Consider the following 20555-nt stretch of genomic DNA (forward strand, 5'->3'; position numbering starts at 1 on the left):
CCACACAAGAGGAATCTGCTGAGCCTACACTTTCTCCAGTGGGTAAAAGAGAATCTGAGGGGCTGGGGTTCAGTGGTAGAGCACTTGCCTAGCATGTGTGAAGCACTGGGTTCGATTCTCAGCACCACATGTAAATAAATGAATAAAATAAAGGTCTATCAACATCTAAAAATATTTTTCTAAAGAAAGAGAGAATCTGAGGCAAACATCAACTAGTCAAAATGTTCTGGGGGACCTCACAGGATGCCTAAGTATCACCTCATAGGGAATACTGGGGTTAACTGGAGAGGCCAAAATACCTGACGTCAGCTAGGAACAAAGAAGGGACTTGGAGCTCATAGCAATCAGCATGCAGATCTTGGTGGTGGCATTGTATCCCTGCCGGCGGCCTTGCTTGACTAATGAGCCTCTAGTGTTCTGGCAGCCTCATCTGTCTACAGAGCAGTCAGCAGTTCTGCCAAGCCTGGGTCCCTAAGCAGAGGTCCTACTCAACTGAGGAGCCCAATGTGTGACCGACCAGATCACAGAGCACATCCATGGCTAGAGCCAGTGGCCCTACCTGATTGCGAAGCTCACTCTACAGACTCACCTAACCAGAGCACATTAAGCAGCTGCCCTCCTCCGAACAAGGGGGCCTGACCTTGCTCCATCATATATCACAGTCAGTGATTTGGTCCAATTACAGAGTCTAGTTTGAAATCAGATCCACTGTGAGGTGTATCCTGAGACCCGACCTGACCTGGGTTGGGGGGGAGCCCAGTCAATGAACTCACCTATTGGTAGAGCAAAGCCAGAAGCCCTGCCCAATTACAAAGGACAGCAAGCAGAACCACCCTGGCCAGGGAGCACTGCTTGTGAAGCCACCAGACCACGGACAATTGTAGAGCTCACTCAGCAGTCTCATATGACCTCAGAGAAAGGGTAACATCCACACCTGATGGGTGACCCCAGAAGCAAGCCCTACCTACCCAGACATGCTATCGACTGGCCCACCTAGAACTCTCTGCTGGACTAAAAGCTAGTGTTTTCCTGTCAAAGAAACCTACAAATGCTGGAAGAGGTGATTACTTCCTCAAATACACAGACAACAATGTAAGGATACAAGGATCACAATAAATCAGGGAAACGTGACAACGATTCAAAAGAAACTAATAAAGCTCCAATAACTGACACTAAAGGAAAGGAGCTCTACAAAATGACAAAAAATTCAGAATATTCTTCTTAAAGAAGTTTAATGAAATATAAGAAAACAAAGATAGACAACTAAATGAAATTAGAAAAAAAATACACCAAAAAATTTGTTTGACAAATAGAAGCAACAAAAAACAGCACTGAAGAATGTAATGATTGAACAAAAATTTCAATAGAGAGCCTCAACAGCAGACTCTTATTAAGCAGAAGAAAGAATGTGTAAATTCTAAAGCAGGTAATTTGAAATTATCTGGTTAGCGGGGCATGGTGGCACACACCTATAGTCCCAGCAACTCTGGAGGCTAAGGCAAAGAGTGCAAGTTTGACACCAGCCTGGGCAATAAAGGAGGTGCAGTTCAGTGGTAGAGTGTCCCTGGGTTCCATTCTCAGTAGCTCCCCCCCCCAAGAAAAAAATCTGGTCAGAGAAACAAAAATCAATAAATAAGAAATAAAAAGAGTGAAAAATGTATGGGACATATAAAACACAAGTGAGCCCTTCTATGCTTTATGGAGTTTTCAAAAGGAAGAGAGAAAGAATGAAATAGTTCATTTAAAGATAAAATGGGGGCTGGGATTGTGGCTCAGTGGTACAGTGCTTGCCTCGCACGTGTGAGGCACTGGGTTTGATTCTCAGCACTAAACAAAATGAGCACCACATAAAATGAATAAGTAAAATAAAGATATTGTGTCCATCTACAACTAAAAAAAAAAAAAAAAGATAAGATGGGTAAGAAAAACTTGGCAAATTTGGGGAGATAAATGAACAGATTCAAGAGCCAAAGGACCTCTAAAAAGTTGAACCCAGGAGTTGGAGATTTAGCTTACTGGCAGAGTGCTTGCCTATCAAGAATAAGGCCCTGTTTGATCCCTATCCCTCTACACACACAAAAATCAATGACAAAAGGAATTTTGAAAACCACAAGGAAAAAAGTGTTTCTTTACACATAATGGAGTTCTCACAGGAGTATCAGCATATTTATTGGCAGAAATTAGCAGGTCAAGAGAAAGCCAAATGATATATTTAAAACATTGAAAGAAAAAAATGTCCTGCAAAGCAAGAATAGTATACCCAATAAAGATATACTTCAGAAATGAGGGGCTGGGGTATAGCTCAGTGGTATAGTGTGTTTGCCTGACATGTACAAGGCCCTGGATTCAATCTTCAACACACACACACACACAAAAGAAAGAAAAAAATTTTTTAAAGAAATGAAGATATAAATACTTTCAGACTTTCCCAAGTAAAAGTTGAGAGTTCATCCCCAGCAGACCTGCTTTATGAGAAATGATAGAATCAATTCTTCAAGCTGGAAGTTCACTAATTAACAACATGAAATATATGAATGTATAATTATACTCACTGGCATTGGTACATACATAGGCAAATTCCGAATGCTGTGATACTGCAATGTTAGTACATAAATCAACTTCAACTCTAGTATAAAAGTGAAAAGACAAATGTATTTAAAAAAGTGACTAGTCTACAGTGCTGCCAAAGAAATATAAAAAATAAAAATAAATACCAAGCTGGACACAGCAGCACATGCCTATAATACCAACAACTTGGGAAGTAGAGGCAAGAGGATCTCAAGCCAGAGGCCAGCTAGTGCAACTTAGCGAGACTCTACATACATGTATTCATGCATACATACATACATACATACATACATAAGCTCAGTGGTAAATTGCCTATGGTTCAACCTCCAGTACCAAAAAAATAAAATGAAATGGATAAAACAACTAGCCCAGCATGGTGATACACACCCAAAATCCTAGCTCACTGGGGGGCTGGAGCAGGAGGTTGCAAGTCCAAGGCCAGCTTCAGCAACTTAGCAAGACCTTGTTTCAAAATAAGAAAGAAGGAAAACTATAACCAAAAATACTCTGTTAATGGATACACATGTTTTTTAAAAATGTAAATAGTAACATTAATTTCCTAAAAAGTGGAAGTGAGGAATAAAAGTATAGTTTTTGCACACAACTGAAGCTGCTATCAGCTTAAATTAGGATGTTATAATAGTAAAGTATTTCATGTAAGCATCATAATAAACACAAACAAAAAAACTAGAGCATAACACAAAAGATTTAAGAGAAAGGAAGCCACGTGCAGTGGCACAAGCCTGTAATCCCAGAGGCTTGAGAGGCTGAGGCAGAATCCCAGTTCAAAGCCAGCCTCAGCCATTTTCCCTAGTACCAAAAAAAAAAAAAAAAAAAAAAAAAAAAAAAAAAAAAAAAAAAAAAAAAAAAAAAAAAGATTAAGAGAAAGGAATCAAAGCATACTACCACAAAATGTCATCGAATCACAAAGGAAGACAGAAAGAGGAAGAAACAAAATACAAAACAGTCAAAAACCAACAACATGGCAACAGTAAGCCCTTACCTATCAATAATTATCTTAAATATAAATGCATTAAAATCTCTATCAAAAAACATACAGTAATTGAATGAATAAAAAAACAAGATCCACTGTATACTGCCTATAAGAGATACACTTTTCCTTTAAGATACTATAAAAATTATAACCAAAGAGAGCAACTGTAACTGTAAACAAAGAGGGGCTACACTGATACTAGACAAAATAAACCTTAAGTCAAAAAGTGTCCAAAGAGACAAAGAAGTCATTAACTGATGACAAAGGGGCCAAATTATCAAGATGATATAACAGTTGTAAATATTAATATACTTAACATCAGAACAGATTAATATATAAGACAAATAATAACAGAATTTATGTGTTTATTTTTGTGTGTGTATAAAACATATGCAGAACATTCTTTCCACAGAAGCAGAAAACACATTCTTCTCAATTTCGTATGGATTTTTCTTCCTGATATAGGATAGGCCACAACACAAGTCTTAACAAATTCATTACAACTTAAATCATTTCAAGTATCTTTCCTAGTCACAATGGCATGAAAGTAGAAATCAAAAATAAGAGGAAAAATAATAAATTCACAAAAATTAAACAATATATTAATTGGCAACCATTGCATCAAAGAAGAAACCAAAAGGGAAATCAAAACATATCTTGAGACAAATGAAAATGGAAATATAACATACTAAAACTTATGGGATGTAGAAAAATTAGTTCTAAAAAGAAAGTTTATAAAGATAGATGTCCACGTTAAAGAAGAAGCTCTTAAAAAAACCCAAACACTTAACTTTACACATCAAGGAACAAGAAAAAGGAGGATGAACCAAATTCAAAGATAGCAGAAAGAAAGAAAAGAAAGGAAGAAAAGAAGAAAGAAAGAAAGAAAGAAAGAAAGAAAGAAAGAAAGAAAGAAAGAAAGAGTGATAGGAGCATAAAAAAAGGAAATAGAGAAAAGATAAACAAAAAAAAAAAAGAAGAGAAACTAACAGTGTTTTTGAAAAGATAAACAAGATCTGGTAGCTTGGTGGTAGCACTCTCCTAGCATGTGTGAGGCTCTCGGCCCAATCCCTAGACCTGCAGAGGAGAGGGGTTAAAAAAGATAAGCAAAATCAGTGAAACTTGACCTAGGATACTCCCCACCCCACAAAAAGAGTGAGGGTTCGATTAAATTAAAACAGAAACCAAAGAGGAGACATTATACTAATATCACAGAAATTCAAAGGATTACAGGTGACTACTATGAAAAATCACATGCCAAAAACTGGATAATCTAGAAGAAATAAATAAATTCCTAGACAAATAAAACCTATTAAGGCTGAATCATGAAGAAATAGAAAATTTGAATAATAATAAGTAAGGCGATTAAATCACTAATCAAAAACCTTCCAACAAGAAAAGATCAGGATCAGATGATTTCACTGGGGAAATCTACCTTAACATTGAAGTATAAGTTCAAATCCTTTTGATACTGTAAGCTGGGGGTGGGGTGGGGACACAGTTAGCAGCCGAATCAAGCTTTATTTGAATTTGGCTCTCCATCGAAATTCCCAGATCGGGGGGTGGGGGGGCGGTGGGGGGTGAGGTGTGTGTGTGTGGGGGTGGTACAGGTCGGGTAGGGACCCGGAGAAAATCGCACTTGGCCCCCACTGCCCAGGGTCTTTATAGGCCGGAGTGGGCAGGGATCCTGCTGAGTGACAGGTGGATGTTAAGGGTCAGTGGAGTTTTCCTGCTCGTTTGATTGGTCACTGTTTGGTGCTGCCCTTTGTCTCAGTTGCTCAGCTCTGCCCCCTACAGTCGCCCACATTCTGACCTAACAGATACTACTCCAAAAAACCCATTTTATGGGGTCAGCTAACCCCAATCCCACAGGCAGATAAGCAAACAACAATAAAAGAAAACTACAGACCAATGAAAGTTAATGCAAAAATTCTCACAACAAACCCCAGCAAAACAAATCCAACATCACACTAAATGCATCACAAACCATAACCAAGTGGTATTTATTCCTGGGATGTAAGGATGATTCAACTCATGAAAATCTGCACTATTATAAACAGAATGAAGAATAAAAATCACGTGACCATCTTACGTCAAAAATTTTTGACAAAATTCAATATATTTTCATGATTGGAACTATATCAACATAAGGCTATATATAAAAATTGTATAGATGGCTGGTTGCAGTGGTACATGCCTGTAATAGTAGTTAACTCTGGAGACTGAGGCAGGAGGCCTGTAAGTTCAAGACCGGCCTCAGCAACTTAGAAAGACTCTGTCTCAAAAATAAATAAATATATTAATTAATTAATTAATTGGGTCAGGGAGGTAGCTTAGTGGTAAAGTGCCCCTGTGTTCAATTCCCAGTACAAGTGAGTGAGAGGCAGGGGGAGAGTCCTACAAGTAACATCATATATAAAGATGAAAAACTGAAAGGTTTTCCTCTATGATGAAGAACAAGGCAATGATGCTTATTCTCCCTGCTCTTGCTCAACACAGTACCAGAAGTAATAGGACAATTAGGCAAGATAAAGAAAGAAAAGGTATCTAAATCAGTTTTTTGTTTGTTTGTTTGTTTTTGTGATGCTGGGGATTGAACCCAAGGCCTTGTTCATTCAAGGCAAGCACTCTACCAGCTAAGTTATATCCCCAGCCACAAGACTTCTAAATCAGAAAGGAACAAATTATCACTGTAGGCAGCAACATATTATATAGAGAAAACCCTGAAGACTGCATTTAATAAACTAATGTAGTAAAGGACTAATAAGCAAATATAGTAAAGGTGCAAAAGATGAAATCAACATACAAAAACCTGTTGCATTTCTATAGTAACAACAAACCATCTGAAAATGAGATCAGGAAATCCCATTTATAACCACACTAAAACCAAGACCTGCTGAAAACTATAAAATATCAAATAAAGAAATTAATAAAGACACAAACAAATGGAAAAACATCCCAGGTTCATGGATTTGAAGATTTAATATTGTTAAAATGTCCATACTGGGTTCAATCCCCAGCACTGGAAAAAAAAAAAAAAAAAAAAAGTCCATACTATCCAAAGCCATTTACACATTTCATGAAGTCTCTTTCAAAATTCCCTGGGAAAGGAAGAAAAGGAGGATGGGAGGGAATGAGGAAAGGAAGAAAAGAGGAAGAGAGGGAAAGAGCTTGTTATGGTTTGTATGTGAGATGTCCTCCAAATGTTCCTATGTTAAAGCAGGAATACTCAGAGGTAAAATGATTAGATTATGAGAGCTATTACCTAATCAATATAACCTAGTTTGAACAGACTAAGTGGTAACTGTAGGTAGGTGGAGCATGGCTGCAGGAGGTGGGTTACTGGGGGCATGCCCTGGAAAGTTTCATTTTTCCTGCCACCCCTTCCCATCTCTCTGCTTCCTGACTGTGATGAATGCAGTAGTACTTCTATGCCATGCACTTCAGCCCATCTTGGACCCAGAGCAATGGTGTCAGCTGACCATAGACTGAACCTCTGAAACCATGAGCCATAATAAACTTTTCCTCCTCTACATTTTTCTTGTCAGATACTTGGTCACAGCAACAAAAGTCTGACTAACATAACTAGCATACATAAGCCCTGGGTTCAATCCCCACGAGCATGATCATGCACACACACACACACACACACACACACACACAACATCCCACTGGTTGTTCACAGAATTAGGAAAGAAGTTCTAAAATTCACATTCTAAAAACAGAATGAACTTGGGATGCAGTTCAGTGGTAGACTGCTTGCCTAGCACACACAAAGGCATGTGTTCAATCCCCAGCAATGCAAAAAACAAACAAACAAAAAAAACCAATAACAATAACAAACACTACAAAACAACACAAATGGCAAAAACAGTCTTGAGAAAGAGCTAAGCTAGAGGCTTCGCTCTTCCTGATTTCAATATATATGATAAAGCTACAGTAATTCAAACAACATGGAGGGCTGGGGCTGTAGCTCAGTCGCAGAGTGCTTGCCTAGTGTGAAGCACTGGGTTTGATCCTTAGCACTGCATTAAAAAATAAATAAAATAAAGGCATGCTAAAAAATATTTCTGCTTAGAATATATATATATATATATATATATATATATGGAACTGCCATAAAATACAAGCATAGAACTAAAAAGACAGCCCAGAAATAAATCTACACACCAGTCAATTTACCTTCAACCAAGGGACCAGGAATATACAATGGGGGAAATATCGGTTCCTTCAACAATGTTGCCGAAAAAACTGGACGTCCACATGCAAAACAATTAAATTCAACCCTATACCAGACTCAAAAATCACCTCAGTATGAATTAAAGATTTGGCTGAGAGAATAGAAATATCAAACACCCAGAAGAAAACATAAAGGAAAATCTCCACGATATTGGTCTGGGTGAGGACTTTTTGAATGTTACTCCAAAAGCACAGGCAACCAAAGCAAAAATACACAAACAAGATTATATCAAACTAAAAAAGATACCAAAACCATCAACAGATTGAAAAGGTAACCTGGGAGAAAATATTTGCAAATCATCTAACAAGGGGTTTATGCAAAATAAGGAATTCCTATAACTCAATAATATAAAAAAATACCTAAAAACTAAAAAAACTAACTCAATTAAGAATCAGGCAAGGATTTAAGCAAATATTTTTCCAAAGAAGACATATAAATGGCCAATAAGAACATATAAAGGTGCTCAATATCACTAATTATCAGGAAAATGCAAATCAAAACCACAATGAGATAACAACTTCACACCAGGTGATTAAGAGTGGATTGTCACTGCCATAGAAGTGGGTTTGTTATTGCAAGAAAGTGTTTATTATAGGTGGGTTCGCCCCTCTCTTACCTCTCTTGCACATGCTCTTTTGCTCACTTGCTGTCTCCCAGCTCCCTCCCTATAACCCTCTTTCACCTTCCACTGTGGAATGACACAGCATGAAGGTTCTCACCAGAAACCAGCACCTTGATATTGGTCTTCCCAGCCCCCAGAACTGTGAGAAAAATCTTTTTTTTCTTCAGATATTACCAAGGTTGTGATATTCTGTTATAGCATCACAAGATTGACACCTGCTAAGACGACTAATACCAAAAAATCAAAAGACATTAAGTGTGGTGCAGAAATTAAAATGTGCAGAAATTGGAACCTTGCACACTATTGATGGGAATTCAAAATGGTACAATAGTATGGACTTCCCTCAAAAAATTGAACATACAACTACCATATGAGCCAGCAATTTGAGTCTTGATACTTATCCAAAAGAATTGAAATCAGGACCTCAAACAGATATTTGCTCTCCTGTGTTCACTATAGCACTATTCAGATAGCCAAGATGTAGAAAATAACCTAAGGTCCACCTACAGATGAATAGGTAAATAAAATGTGTTATATACTTGAATAAAACATTATTCAGACTAAGTGAAATGAGGCAGTCACAGAAAGAAAAATATTGCATGAGTCCACTTATACAGGTACCTAAAATAGTCAAATTATTTGAATCCAAGAGTAATGGTTGTAAGGTGTGAGGGAAAGGGAAAAACGAGGAGCTGTTTAATGAGTAGGGAGTTTCACTGGTGCAAGGTAAGAAGAGTTCCAGAGATTGGTTGCACAACAATGTGAACATATTTAACATTACTAAGCTGTAAACATGAAAATATGGTAGCCTATTTTATGTTACTTGTATCTTGTAAAAACTAAATTAAAAAAAATGTTTAGGCCTCAGTGAATGGGAGAATGATAGTGCTATTAGTTAATATAAGAAAATTAGGGGAAAATGAAGAAGATGGATTTGACTTAAAACAGTTTGAATCTAAGGTGAGTTACCTAAAAGGAAATGTTTGGAAGATAATAAAGCTATGGGGCTAGTACTCAGTGAGCAGACAGACAGGACGGCATGTAGAACTTACCATGAGTGTGTTGAATTTTATCACATACCTTTCCTTTTCTTTTGAGGAGGTCATAAGTAAAACACAATTGTATATTGTATATATTAATAGCATACCATGTGATGCGTTGATGTCTGTATACATGGTATAATCAGGTCAAACATCTTTTTTTTTTTTTTCTTTCCTGGTAGTATAAATTAAATCCAGGGAAGTTTTACCACTGAGCTACATCCCCAGTCCTTTAAAAAAATTTTTTTTTTAATTTTGAGACAGGGTCTCACTAAGTTGTCTAGTCTGACCTCAAACTTGCCATCTCTTGCCTTTCCCTCCTAAGGAGATTGTGTGCATGCACCACCACACCCAGGCGGGTTGAACAGATCTGTCCCCTCAAACATTTATCGCATCTTTGTGCTGAAAATATCCAAAATCCTTAATTCTAGCTTTTTGAAATATATAGTATACAACTGCTATCCATAGTTACCCTATGGTGCAATAAATAGCACACTATAACTTCTTACTCCTATCTACCTGAAACAGTACTCATTGATCAACCTCCCCCTTCCACCCTGCCCCTCAGCTCTCTTCAGCCTCTAGTAACCACCATTCTACCCCCAATTTCTATCCATATAAGTGAGATCATGTGCTGCTCATCTTTCTGTATCCAGCTTACCTCACTTGACCTAATTATCTCCATCTGTATTGGTGTAAATGACAGGGTTTCATTCTTTTATGGTTGAGCAGTATTCCACTGTATATATATGTCACAGTTTTCTTTATCCATTCATTGGTTGATGGAACCTTTGTTTACATTCATAGCCATTGTGAATAATGCTGCAATAAACACAGGTGTGCATGTACCTCATCATATAGTGATTTACTTTCCTTTGGTTGTATACCTAGGAGTGCTAGTTCCTTTTTTTAAAAGAAACTTCCATACCATTTCCCATTATGGCAGTAGTAATTATTCAAATTCTACCAACAGCATGCAAGGGTTCCTTTTCTCCAAATCCTTGCCAGCACTTGGTATCTTTAGTCTTTTTGATAGTAGTCATTCTTATTGAAGTGAGGTGATATCTCATTTATAGGGATTTGATTTACATTCTCTGATTATTGATATTGAACATTTTTTTCATATTATACCTGTTAGTCATTTGTATGTCTTCTTTAGAGACATGTCTATTTAGATCCATTGCCTACTTTAAATTGTTTTTTGTTTCATTTTTGCTACTGAGTTTTTGAAGCTCCTTACATATTCCATATCCCTGTCGAATGTACTGGAATATAAGAAAGCAGATTCAAGCAATCTTGAAAATGTGCTCCGAGGTTTTACAAAATGGCAGCTATATTTATACCTTTAAATGGCAATCTATTGGTACACACATCAAACAGGATAATGCTCAAATTATAATGAGTGATAAAAATCAACCCCCCAAAACTACATACTATATGATTTAATTTACATAACATTCTGAAAAAGCAAATTATTCTCTACTGACATGATTGCCTTGTGATGAGGAAGGAAGGAAGGAGGGATCACAGAGGTAAAGGATGAAGCCTGCAGGTGATGGGTAGATCTATTCCTTTACCTCTCCCCTAACATCCTACCACGCTACTATTAGGCATAGACTTCAGGGCCTCGTGCAGCTGGGCAAGAAGAGCTCTACCACTGAGTTCTACCCTAACCCATGTTTCTTTATCTTGATTGAAGTTTCTCTACCGATGGTTTCATAGGTACATACATATGTTAAAACTTATAAAACTGTACACATTAAATAGATAGTTCATTGTATGTCACTTTCATCTCCAAAACTATAACATTAAATAGAAACAATATTTGTAAATTACATGTATGGTGTAGGAATGAATCAAGAGTCACTCCTCCATCACCCAGTTAAAAAAAAGATACCATTATATATTTTTAAATTTGTATTCTCTAACCATCCTAAAGTCCAGGTTTTCTTGCTAAAAATAGCTGCTTGCAACTTTTGAATTCTATAAGCTCCCAAATGTGAATATTGTGAGGACTCCTTTTATCTAAATTAGTAGAATTATGCAAAATTTGAAGACTGAGATTTGCCCTTCAAAACTTGGGTAGCCCCAAACTGCAACTTAAGGATAATCCTGCTACTGAGTTAATTATTAACATCTGAGATCCTCAGCCCAGCAAGTAAAATGACGGAATTCTTGCTGATTGCGGTCAGGCAAGCATGGCTTCTCAGGTTCTTTTTATTTTATTTGTTTACTTATTTAAATTTTTTTAGCTGTAGATGGACACAATGCCTTTGTTTGTTTGTTTATTTATTTATTTTTATTTTTATGTGGTGCTGAGGATCAAACCCAGTGCCTCAAACATGCTAGGCAAGTGCTGCCACTGAGTCACAACCCCAGCCCCTCTCAGGTTTTTTTTTTTTTTTTTAAAAGGGTTTGGAGCTGGGCATGGTCATCCACACCTGTATTTGCAGCTACTCTGAAGACTCAGGCAGGAGGATGTAAGTTTGAGGCCAGGCTCAGCAATATAAAAACAAAGCAAGTAAAATAAATTCAAAACAACAAACAAACAAAACCAGAGCTGTAGAGATGGAAAGGAGGAGGAGGAAGGAATGGCAGTGTTCTTCTGTTTTGCTTATGCTGACAGACTGTTTTCTTTGTAAAGGGCAGGGGAGCTCCAGCGTGGGGGCAAAGTACACTGCACGTAAAACGCTCCAGCAGGAAGCCAGCAGGAGTCTCCAAACGCTGAGAAGGGGAAGCAGATTAGATTTGGAATAAAGGATCGTAATCAATTTTCCTTCCACAGAAAAGCTGGGAACGTTCTCATTTCACTTCAGGAAAACGCAGCTACACATCAACTTCTGCCAAAAATTCAGCAAAAAGCAGCCTCTTGCCCCTGATTTGACTGGAGCTGCGTTTTTCCAGCACACCCAGTTCCTCCTCTGCGGCTGATTGGCTCTGGACCACCGCCAGAAAGTCATGTTCTGTAATTTTAAAGGAGCCAGGTCTTCAACAGCTGCTGTTTTTTCTCTTCCGAGATGGCATCCACTGTCTTTGTCCTTCAGCTGGTCGTCCGAATGCTGTCATTTCCCCTGTACCTGCTGAAATTTCTGGGTTTGTGGAACCAGATTTCTAAAAAATGGTTTCCCTACTACATGATGAAATTTTCTGTGACATACAATGAAGAGATAGCAGGCAAGAAGTGGGAGCTCTTCAGCAACCTGCAGGACTTCGTGGGCCCCTCAGGGAAGCTCTCCCTGCTGGAGGTGGGCTGTGGCACTGGGACCAACTTCAAGTTCTACCCGCCTGGGTGCACAGTGACCTGTGTTGATCCCAACCCCAACTTTGAGAAGTTCTTATTCAAGAGCCTTGCAGAGAACCGCCACCTGCAGTTCGAGCGCTTCTTGGTGACTGCCGGGGAGAACATGCACCAGGTGGCTGACAGTTCTGTGGACGTGGTGGTCTGCACCACAGTGCTGTGCTCCGTAAAGAACCAGGAACAGATCCTGCATGAGGTGTGCAGAGTGCTGAGGCTGGTGAGTGATGTAGGGGAGAGATGGAGGAGTTAGCAGCAGCCATAGTCCCCAAGGGCAGTCCTATTAATTTCAGGTGGATTCTAATGTATTAAGTAGAAGACATGTTTGAATTTTTTAAGTCGTAGAGTGAAACTATAAAGGGAAGAGTTTATAAATCTAAATACGAAAAATACTTCTAAAACTGCTGCAGAGAAAAAGATCCTATATACAAATTTCAAATATGAAAACAAACTTGAAAAAAAGCATTTGCCAAGAAGGATAGACAAAGAATTAATGTCCATTATGTTAAAAGACATTACAAATCAATAAGATCAGTATGCTTATTTAATTGTAGAAAAGAGAGAAATTAGCAATGAGCAGCAACAGAAATATACATTAAAATATCCAATTACATGACCAAAATGCTCAAATTAATTTAAAGGGCTTACTAAAGTAAGATATCATTTGGGGGGGGGGTGCTTATTGGGGATTGAACTAGGGGCACTAAGCCACATCCCTGACCCTATTTTGTATTTTATTTAGAGACAGTGTCTCACTGAGTTGCTTAGCATCTCCCTGTTGTGGAGGCTTGTTGGGGCCCTTCTCAACCAGCAACAAGGGAAGGGGACACTCCCCAACAAGGTCAGACTGGGATAGATAGTTACCCACTGGAAATGGGATTGGATGCAAGGAAAGAAAAACTTTTCCCTCTTTCTTTCTTTCTTTCTTTTTTTTTTTCTGATATGGGGTCTGCTGAGCCCAGGCTGCCCTCGACTCCTGATCCCCCTGCCTCCGCCCTAAGTATCTGGGATTACAAGTATGAGCCGCCCACACAGCAACGTTTCACTTTATACCCTTTTGTAAAACTAAGAACTTTTATACTTGTGTGTGAATTTCAGTTGTTACCTTTTTTAAAAAACTAGTTTAAAATGGTTTTGTTCTGAACAAAATTAATCCAAAACATGGATATGTTAACAATTTCATTTAGTATTCTAGGGGAAAGTGATGTTCTGTGATCCCTGGTTTTATTTTCTAATAGAGGAAGAAAAAAACTTACAGGTAGGGTTTAGAAGCATAACATGATCCTGTCTTTGGCTCAAGGGTAGATGGATATCAAAGCAGTAAAAGAGGAGGACGTATTCTTGGCTGGGCTTGGTTCACGTCTGTAATCTCAGCCACTTGGGAGACTGTAGTAGGAGGATCACAAGTTCCAGGCTAGCCTTGGCAACTGTCTCCAAAAAAAAGAAAAAAAGAAAAAAATGGAGATGTACGTAGCTCATGGTAATGTGGTAAGGTACCCCTTGGTTCGATACCTAGGGGGGGAAAAAAAAACACAGTTTGATTTTCAAAACCAAATGCTGGATTCTTATGTCTTAACACGATAGAAATCATAATCTTAAAAGGATCATAATCTCGGTAGTGTGCCTTAGCCCTACAAAGCACTCACTCTCTTCTGGATAAGACCAGGAGTGTTGTTACATTCTCATTTAACCCTCACAACAATCCTCTGAGGCAGATATTTACAATCTTCCTGTTGGGGCAAAGAAACTAAGAAGTTAAGAAACTAGCCCAAAGTTACACAGCTGGTAGGCCTGACTCTTGAATTAAAATTTCCTTATTGCTCTACCACAGTGTTCCTCATCGGGGCTTTTTGTCTCTCCAACTTCAACATTTGTACCACTTTTGCTGGCTGTTCTTTATCTGTCCCCTACACAGTAGGGCTCCTCTCTTGACTCTCCTTTTGCTTATATATACTCCCAGTCTATCTCAGGCACCCCCAGTGTTGTCAATTACCACATACACATGGATGGTTTCCAAATCTAAGTATCTACCCCAGATCCCTCCTCTCACCCCAAACCTGTCAATCACCTGGAAGTCTCACAGGCATCTTAACATAAGTATGACTAACATATGTGTCCAGAGGGCAAAAGACCACTCCTAACCTGCCTCTCCTCCTCTGTCTCCAGTCCTATCCTAAGGAAATGATTTGTTTTACTTGGGAAATTCAAGTTTTCTGTTCCTGAACATAGATCTTACCTACACTTACCCACATAATTTGAAGAAACTTCATCTCTAAACTCTGAATTCAATCTCTCAATGCTCTACCTCAGGTGACCAAGACTGGTGTAGTTAAAAGAGACTGAAAGGAGTGGGAGTCACCACAATTTTCAGAGGTGACTATGGTTCCCCTTTTTCCTCCCTCCCCAAAAAGGTAGACAGGTAGAAAATGAATGAAGACCCTTTGGTCTTCATTATTGTATGTAATAATGTCCATGGTGCCCACACTGGACCTCCATGGACTATCCTAGATGAAAGGAGTACGTGCTCATTCCTACACGGGCAGTAATTGACACTTAGCATCCACTGTTGAATAAGAAACCTGATGACAAAATATTGCCATGAATTCAGCAGTGCGTTCAGATGAATGGACATTTTCCTTAATCATATCACTGGCATGCTTATAAAACATTATCCAAGTTAAAAAATGGCTATTCAGCTCAGGGAGTGATTGGTGTAGATTCTGTCTCTCCTGCTGGAAATCCATGATATTCCCAAAGGTGTGCTCAGAGATTTGGGAGAACAATTTACAGGTGAATTATAAGGTTTAAAAAGATAGAAGAAGTAATAACAAAAAGAGTAATTAAAAGGCAAACACAAACTGGAAGAAAGATTTGTAGCTTATATAAATCTTCTATAATAAAAGCAAGCCCTTATACATAGTAAAGGAAAAACAAACACTTCTATCAGAAAAATAACAGAATATTAATATATCAGAAAAGAAGAAATCCAAATAACCAATAAGTTTTAGTACAAAGTCTTATACCAATTAAGAATATTAATGATATTCATATTTTGTAAACCAAATGCCATCTTGTCCATTAGACTGGCAAAGACAGAAAAAAATAAAGTGTTAATAAGAATTTATTGGAAGGGCTGGGGAGATAGCTCAGTTGGTAGAGTTCTTGCCTTGTAAGCACAAGGCCCTGGGTTCCATCTCCAGCACCCCAGAAAAAAAAAAAAAAAAAAGAAAAGAATTTATTGGAAATAGACACATCCACTGATGGTTGGAGTATAAACGTGATACAGCGTTTCCAAAGAGCAATCTGAAAACTTATACCAGCAGTTTAACACAGGTACTCACCAGCTGGGATGAAGCTCAGTAGTAGCATGTGCCAGGCCCTGAGTTCAATCTCCAGTGATGAAAAAACAAAACAACAACAAACACACAGACCCTTGCCTCACCACTTTTAACAAGTTATTTGGCAGTAATTAGAGATGTCACAAAGATTTGTGAATAAGAATGTTCATTGTAACGGTATCTACAATAGTGAAATCAGAAAGAACTTTGACTAAGTGATGGTACCTTCTGTAGTGTGAAATAGTGTGTAAAGATAAAAATCTTTAAGTCATGTTTTACAATAATATTCAAATATATAAGAAAAGTAAAGAAAACTATAAAGTGATATTTTTAGCACAGGCCTACTTTTAGAAAAAAGTACAAATTTACATAAACATAACATCTTTTTTTTTTAGTTTTTTAAATTGGTATATTATTATACAAAATATTGGGGTCATTATGCCACATTTGTGCATGCACATAGCATACCGTGATCCACCTCACTGCCCTGAACCTCCCCTTATCCTCCATCCTGATACCCCCAATCCATTTGCTCTGCTATATTGACTCCCCCTTTATTGTTTTTTTTTTTTTTTTTTTTGTGGTGCTGGGGATTGAACCCAGGGCCTTGTGCTTGCAAGGCAAGCATTCTACCAACTGAGCTATATCCCCAGCCCCCCCTTTATTGTTATTTTAAATAGTGCATTATTATATATAAAGGCTATATGCATTGTACACACAAAATCTTAACAGTGGGGGCTGGGGTTGTGTCTCAGTGATACAGCACTTGCCTCGCATGTGTGAAGCACTGAGTTTGATTCTCAGCACCACATATAAATAAATGAATAAAATAAAGGGCCATCAACAACTAAATATTTTTTAAAAATCTTAACAGTGCTTTTCTCTAGATGGTGGAATGGTGACAGATTGATTTTCTTCTTAAACTTTTTTTTAATGTACTGGGGGTTGAACCAAGGTCTCCATTCATTCTAGGCAATGACACCTGCAGCCCCTCCAGCACCCTCACCCCCAACCCCGCCACAATCTTTCCAATTTTATTTTATTTTCTCACTAACTGGCTTGGGCTAGCCTTATAACTTGTGAACCTCCTTCCTTGATCACCCAAGCAGCTGAGATTATGTGTTTGTGCCACGTATCCCAGTAACTTTTCTGTATATTCTAAACTCCCTAGAATAAACATGTTGCTGAGGCAACACTGCCAGCTTCTAAGCCACACTGCCTAGGCTCAAAGTCTGATTCTCAAAATTACAAGCTGTGTCACCTTGGGCAAGTTACTTATTTTTTTGTGATGCAGTTTCTTCAGAGGTAAAAATAGGGATACTATTATTTACCAAATAACATTATTACATGAGTTAATGTGGCAAGAACAGAGGGCAGCACCTGGCATGCAATCTGTGGTTTAAGTATTAGCTATCTTGAATTCCTTTCTTTTTAAATATATTTTTTAGTTGTAGGCAGACACAATACCTTTATTATTTATTTATTTATTTTTTATTTTTTTATTTTTTTGCAGTACTGGGGATTGAACTCAGGGCCTTGTGCTTGTGAGGCAAGCACTCTACCAGCTGAGCTATCTCCTCAGCCCTACTATTATTTTTTTTTTTATGTGGTGCTAAGGATGGAACCCAGTGCCTCACATATGCTAGGCAAGTGCTCCACCACTGAGCTACAACCCCAGAAAATACACGATACATGCATTCCCTTTACAGCCAGAAAATACACGATACATGCTTTATACTGGCAGCTCTGGGCAAAAATTGACAGAAGATGAAACTACTGTCAAAAATAGTGTCTTATTAAGTTTTAATTTAGCCATGAGTTTTTGTGGAGTTGCCTTCTGAGGCCACCGAAATCTGAAACTTTAATCATATTATAACTTTGTTTTCTCCAAACCAAAATTTATAAAACTATTGTTTTTTTCTTTCTCAGGGAGGGGCTTTTTTTTTCATAGAACATGTGGCAGATGAGCATTCAACCTGGAATTACTTCTGGCAACAGGTCCTGGAGCCTGCCTGGTACCTTGTGTTTGACGGATGCAACCTGACCAGAGAGAGCTGGAAGACCCTGGAGCAGGCCAGTTTCTCTAAGCTGAAGCTGCAGCACATACAGGCCCCACTGTCCTGCAAGGTGCTGCGCCCCCATATCTATGGCTATGCTGTGAAATAGCATGGGGTAGTGGTAGAACTGAATGACTTGAATATTTTAAAACTTTTGTTTTTTTAAGATTTTCATCTAAAATACTAATTAGGAGAAGAGACACTTAATTTTATGTAAAGTTGAATTCATCCTTATAAAGCCTCTGTTATATCCTGCTTAGCCATTTTTGATCATGTCCCAAAGAATCAAACCCACCCAAAAAAACCCAACTTGGAACTCTCCCTTCAAACGAATCGGGGCTTTCATAATTGAAGTCCACCATTATGTGCAACCCTTACTTTCTTCAGGGACTTGGAAATCTTTTCATTTGTCTTATTTAATTGTTACCCACAGGGCTGGGAACAGCTCAGTTGGTAGAGTGCTTGCCTTACTTGTACAAGGCCCTGGGTTCAATCCCAGCACCACCATCAAAAAAAAAAAAAGTAAACTAAATTGTTACCCACATATTTTAATTCCACCCCTCCCAGGAGAGCTTGAAAACAAATCACTTCAAAACAAGACTTTCACAGGGAGCAGTGAAAAGACTTTAACAAGTCACAAACCGAACAGAGAAATATGAGCTCACTGAAAATCCAAGCACAAACAGCACAGATTTTCTATAAAAGAAAGTGGAACCTGTTTGTTCTTGGTATCACTGGTTTGCCTCTCATGCTGCCACAGGCCGTTCTGTCCAGCTGTGTCTTTTATCCCACTGTTCCACCAAAGTTTGTTTTCCTGCATTCCAGTCCTCATTTCTTAAGACAAAGATTACACTTCATACATTAGTATGAGCAGAAAACTAGATAAGGCAGTTTGGATTCTGGGGCTCAGTTTCCTTATAGTCCAGCACATACTTTGCTCAATATAGAAGATTACAGGCAAGGAAAGAAACTGCCAATAGGAAAAGCTTGCAGAATTAGTAGACTATGTAAGAAACCCTCAAAATCAAGCAACCCATGAGGCTGTGAATAAGTAGGCAAGTGTATTTTTGATTATTCTGATCAAAATCCACTCCTGTCCAAGATGATTTCTTTGTTCTCTGCACCTACAGGAACCATGCACACCATCACAAGTGCTTTGAAAATAAGCGTTAGGCTGGTTAGGCAGAGGATTTCATAGGATGATCAGCAACAGTCTGTATATATTTTAACAAATGTGTACTTTCTGAGATGATTTTGTAGAAGTACTATTTTAAATACCAAATCAACCAATAAATTCACATTCATTTTAGGAATAGAAATAAAGAGAATTGATCTCTTTGCCAGCTTGGTTTCATTTTTCTTCATGTCTCTATGAGGTCTTGTCTTCATTGTGGAAAACTAAGTATTTGAACTTAGAGATTTTTCTTTCCACAGCTAGGGAAGTGGAAACACAGACAGTAGATTTTAGGAAAAGCAATCTTGCTTGGATCAGAGTGGGCTCTGAAAGGTTCACGTCCAAAGATCCCATTTCTGAAATGCACCAAGCAAAAAAAAGGAAGCTCACTGTTCTGCCTCTTGCACAGGAAAAGAGTTCTGGTGCAAGGGAGGTGGGATGTTCACCTGAAGCTTCCTAAGCTCTGGAACATGAGTCTCCTTCCTCTGCAGTCTCCCCAAAGTAGGAACCTTCTCTATCTACCCTCCTCACTATTGGTTAGGCTGTTCTAGTGACCGAGAGACATGAAAACACCCAGGTGTACTTGGTGATACGCTGTCACACTGGGAGAAATACCCAAGTACTAAGTACTACTCACTGTCTTATTAAATTCCTCTTGTCTAAGGAGTGTGGCAAATAAATCACTTTTGATTAGAAAAATTAAGGGGTAGAGAAATAATGAAATTTCTTATATTATTCCATACATTACTTGGCAAGTTTAGAAGCCCTGATTCCCCAAACCACAAAACCTGCTGTGACAATCATTGCTGCAATGTTATTTTCCTATGACTTCCCTTTTCCCACCCACACCATACATCCAATGTCTTTCAAGTCCTTGAAAGTGTTGGTTAGGATTGCATTGATCCAAGTGATAGGATTCATGACCCAAACAGTGCGAAGCTCAAAAAATAACTTTAGTGTCTCAAATTGGTGAAAAGCACAGGAGTAGCAGGCAGCACAGCTTGTTCAGGGTTCAGGTACTGCTATTGGGAGCCAGACAGACTTTAAGGTCATGTCTACACTCTTTCTCTATTTGTCCTATTAAGACAGGAGAGAAAGGCCTAATCTCCCCTCAAAAAGTTATTTTTCTGTGTATCTGCTTGTTACAGATTTTTTTTTTTTTTTTTGGCCACTGTGACCAAAACATTTGGCAAGAACAATTTGATGCTCGGGGTTTCAGAGGTCAGT

At 38.4% G+C, this 20555-nt stretch overlaps 1 protein-coding gene across 2 annotated transcripts in view; it reads left to right on the forward strand.

The window, feature by feature from the left end:
- LOC124983378 (putative methyltransferase-like protein 7A) overlaps positions 1 to 18725 on the forward strand; it is a 65441-nt gene extending 46716 nt beyond the window's left edge. The window contains exons 2-3 of one of the 2 annotated variants that reach the window (XM_047550619.1): positions 12109 to 12979; positions 18096 to 18725. In XM_047550619.1, coding sequence (XP_047406575.1) covers positions 12482 to 12979; positions 18096 to 18263 — 666 coding nt within the window. In that variant the 5' untranslated portion in view covers positions 12109 to 12481 and the 3' untranslated portion in view covers positions 18264 to 18725. Of the gene's footprint in view, positions 1 to 12108; positions 12980 to 18026 lie in introns of both variants that reach the window. The other variant, XM_047550617.1, reaches the window with a different exon arrangement.
- The last annotated feature ends 1830 nt before the right edge of the window (positions 18726 to 20555 follow it).

This window comes from Sciurus carolinensis, chromosome 4, assembly GCF_902686445.1.
Source record: "Sciurus carolinensis chromosome 4, mSciCar1.2, whole genome shotgun sequence".
Lineage (NCBI taxonomy): Eukaryota > Metazoa > Chordata > Mammalia > Rodentia > Sciuridae > Sciurus > Sciurus carolinensis.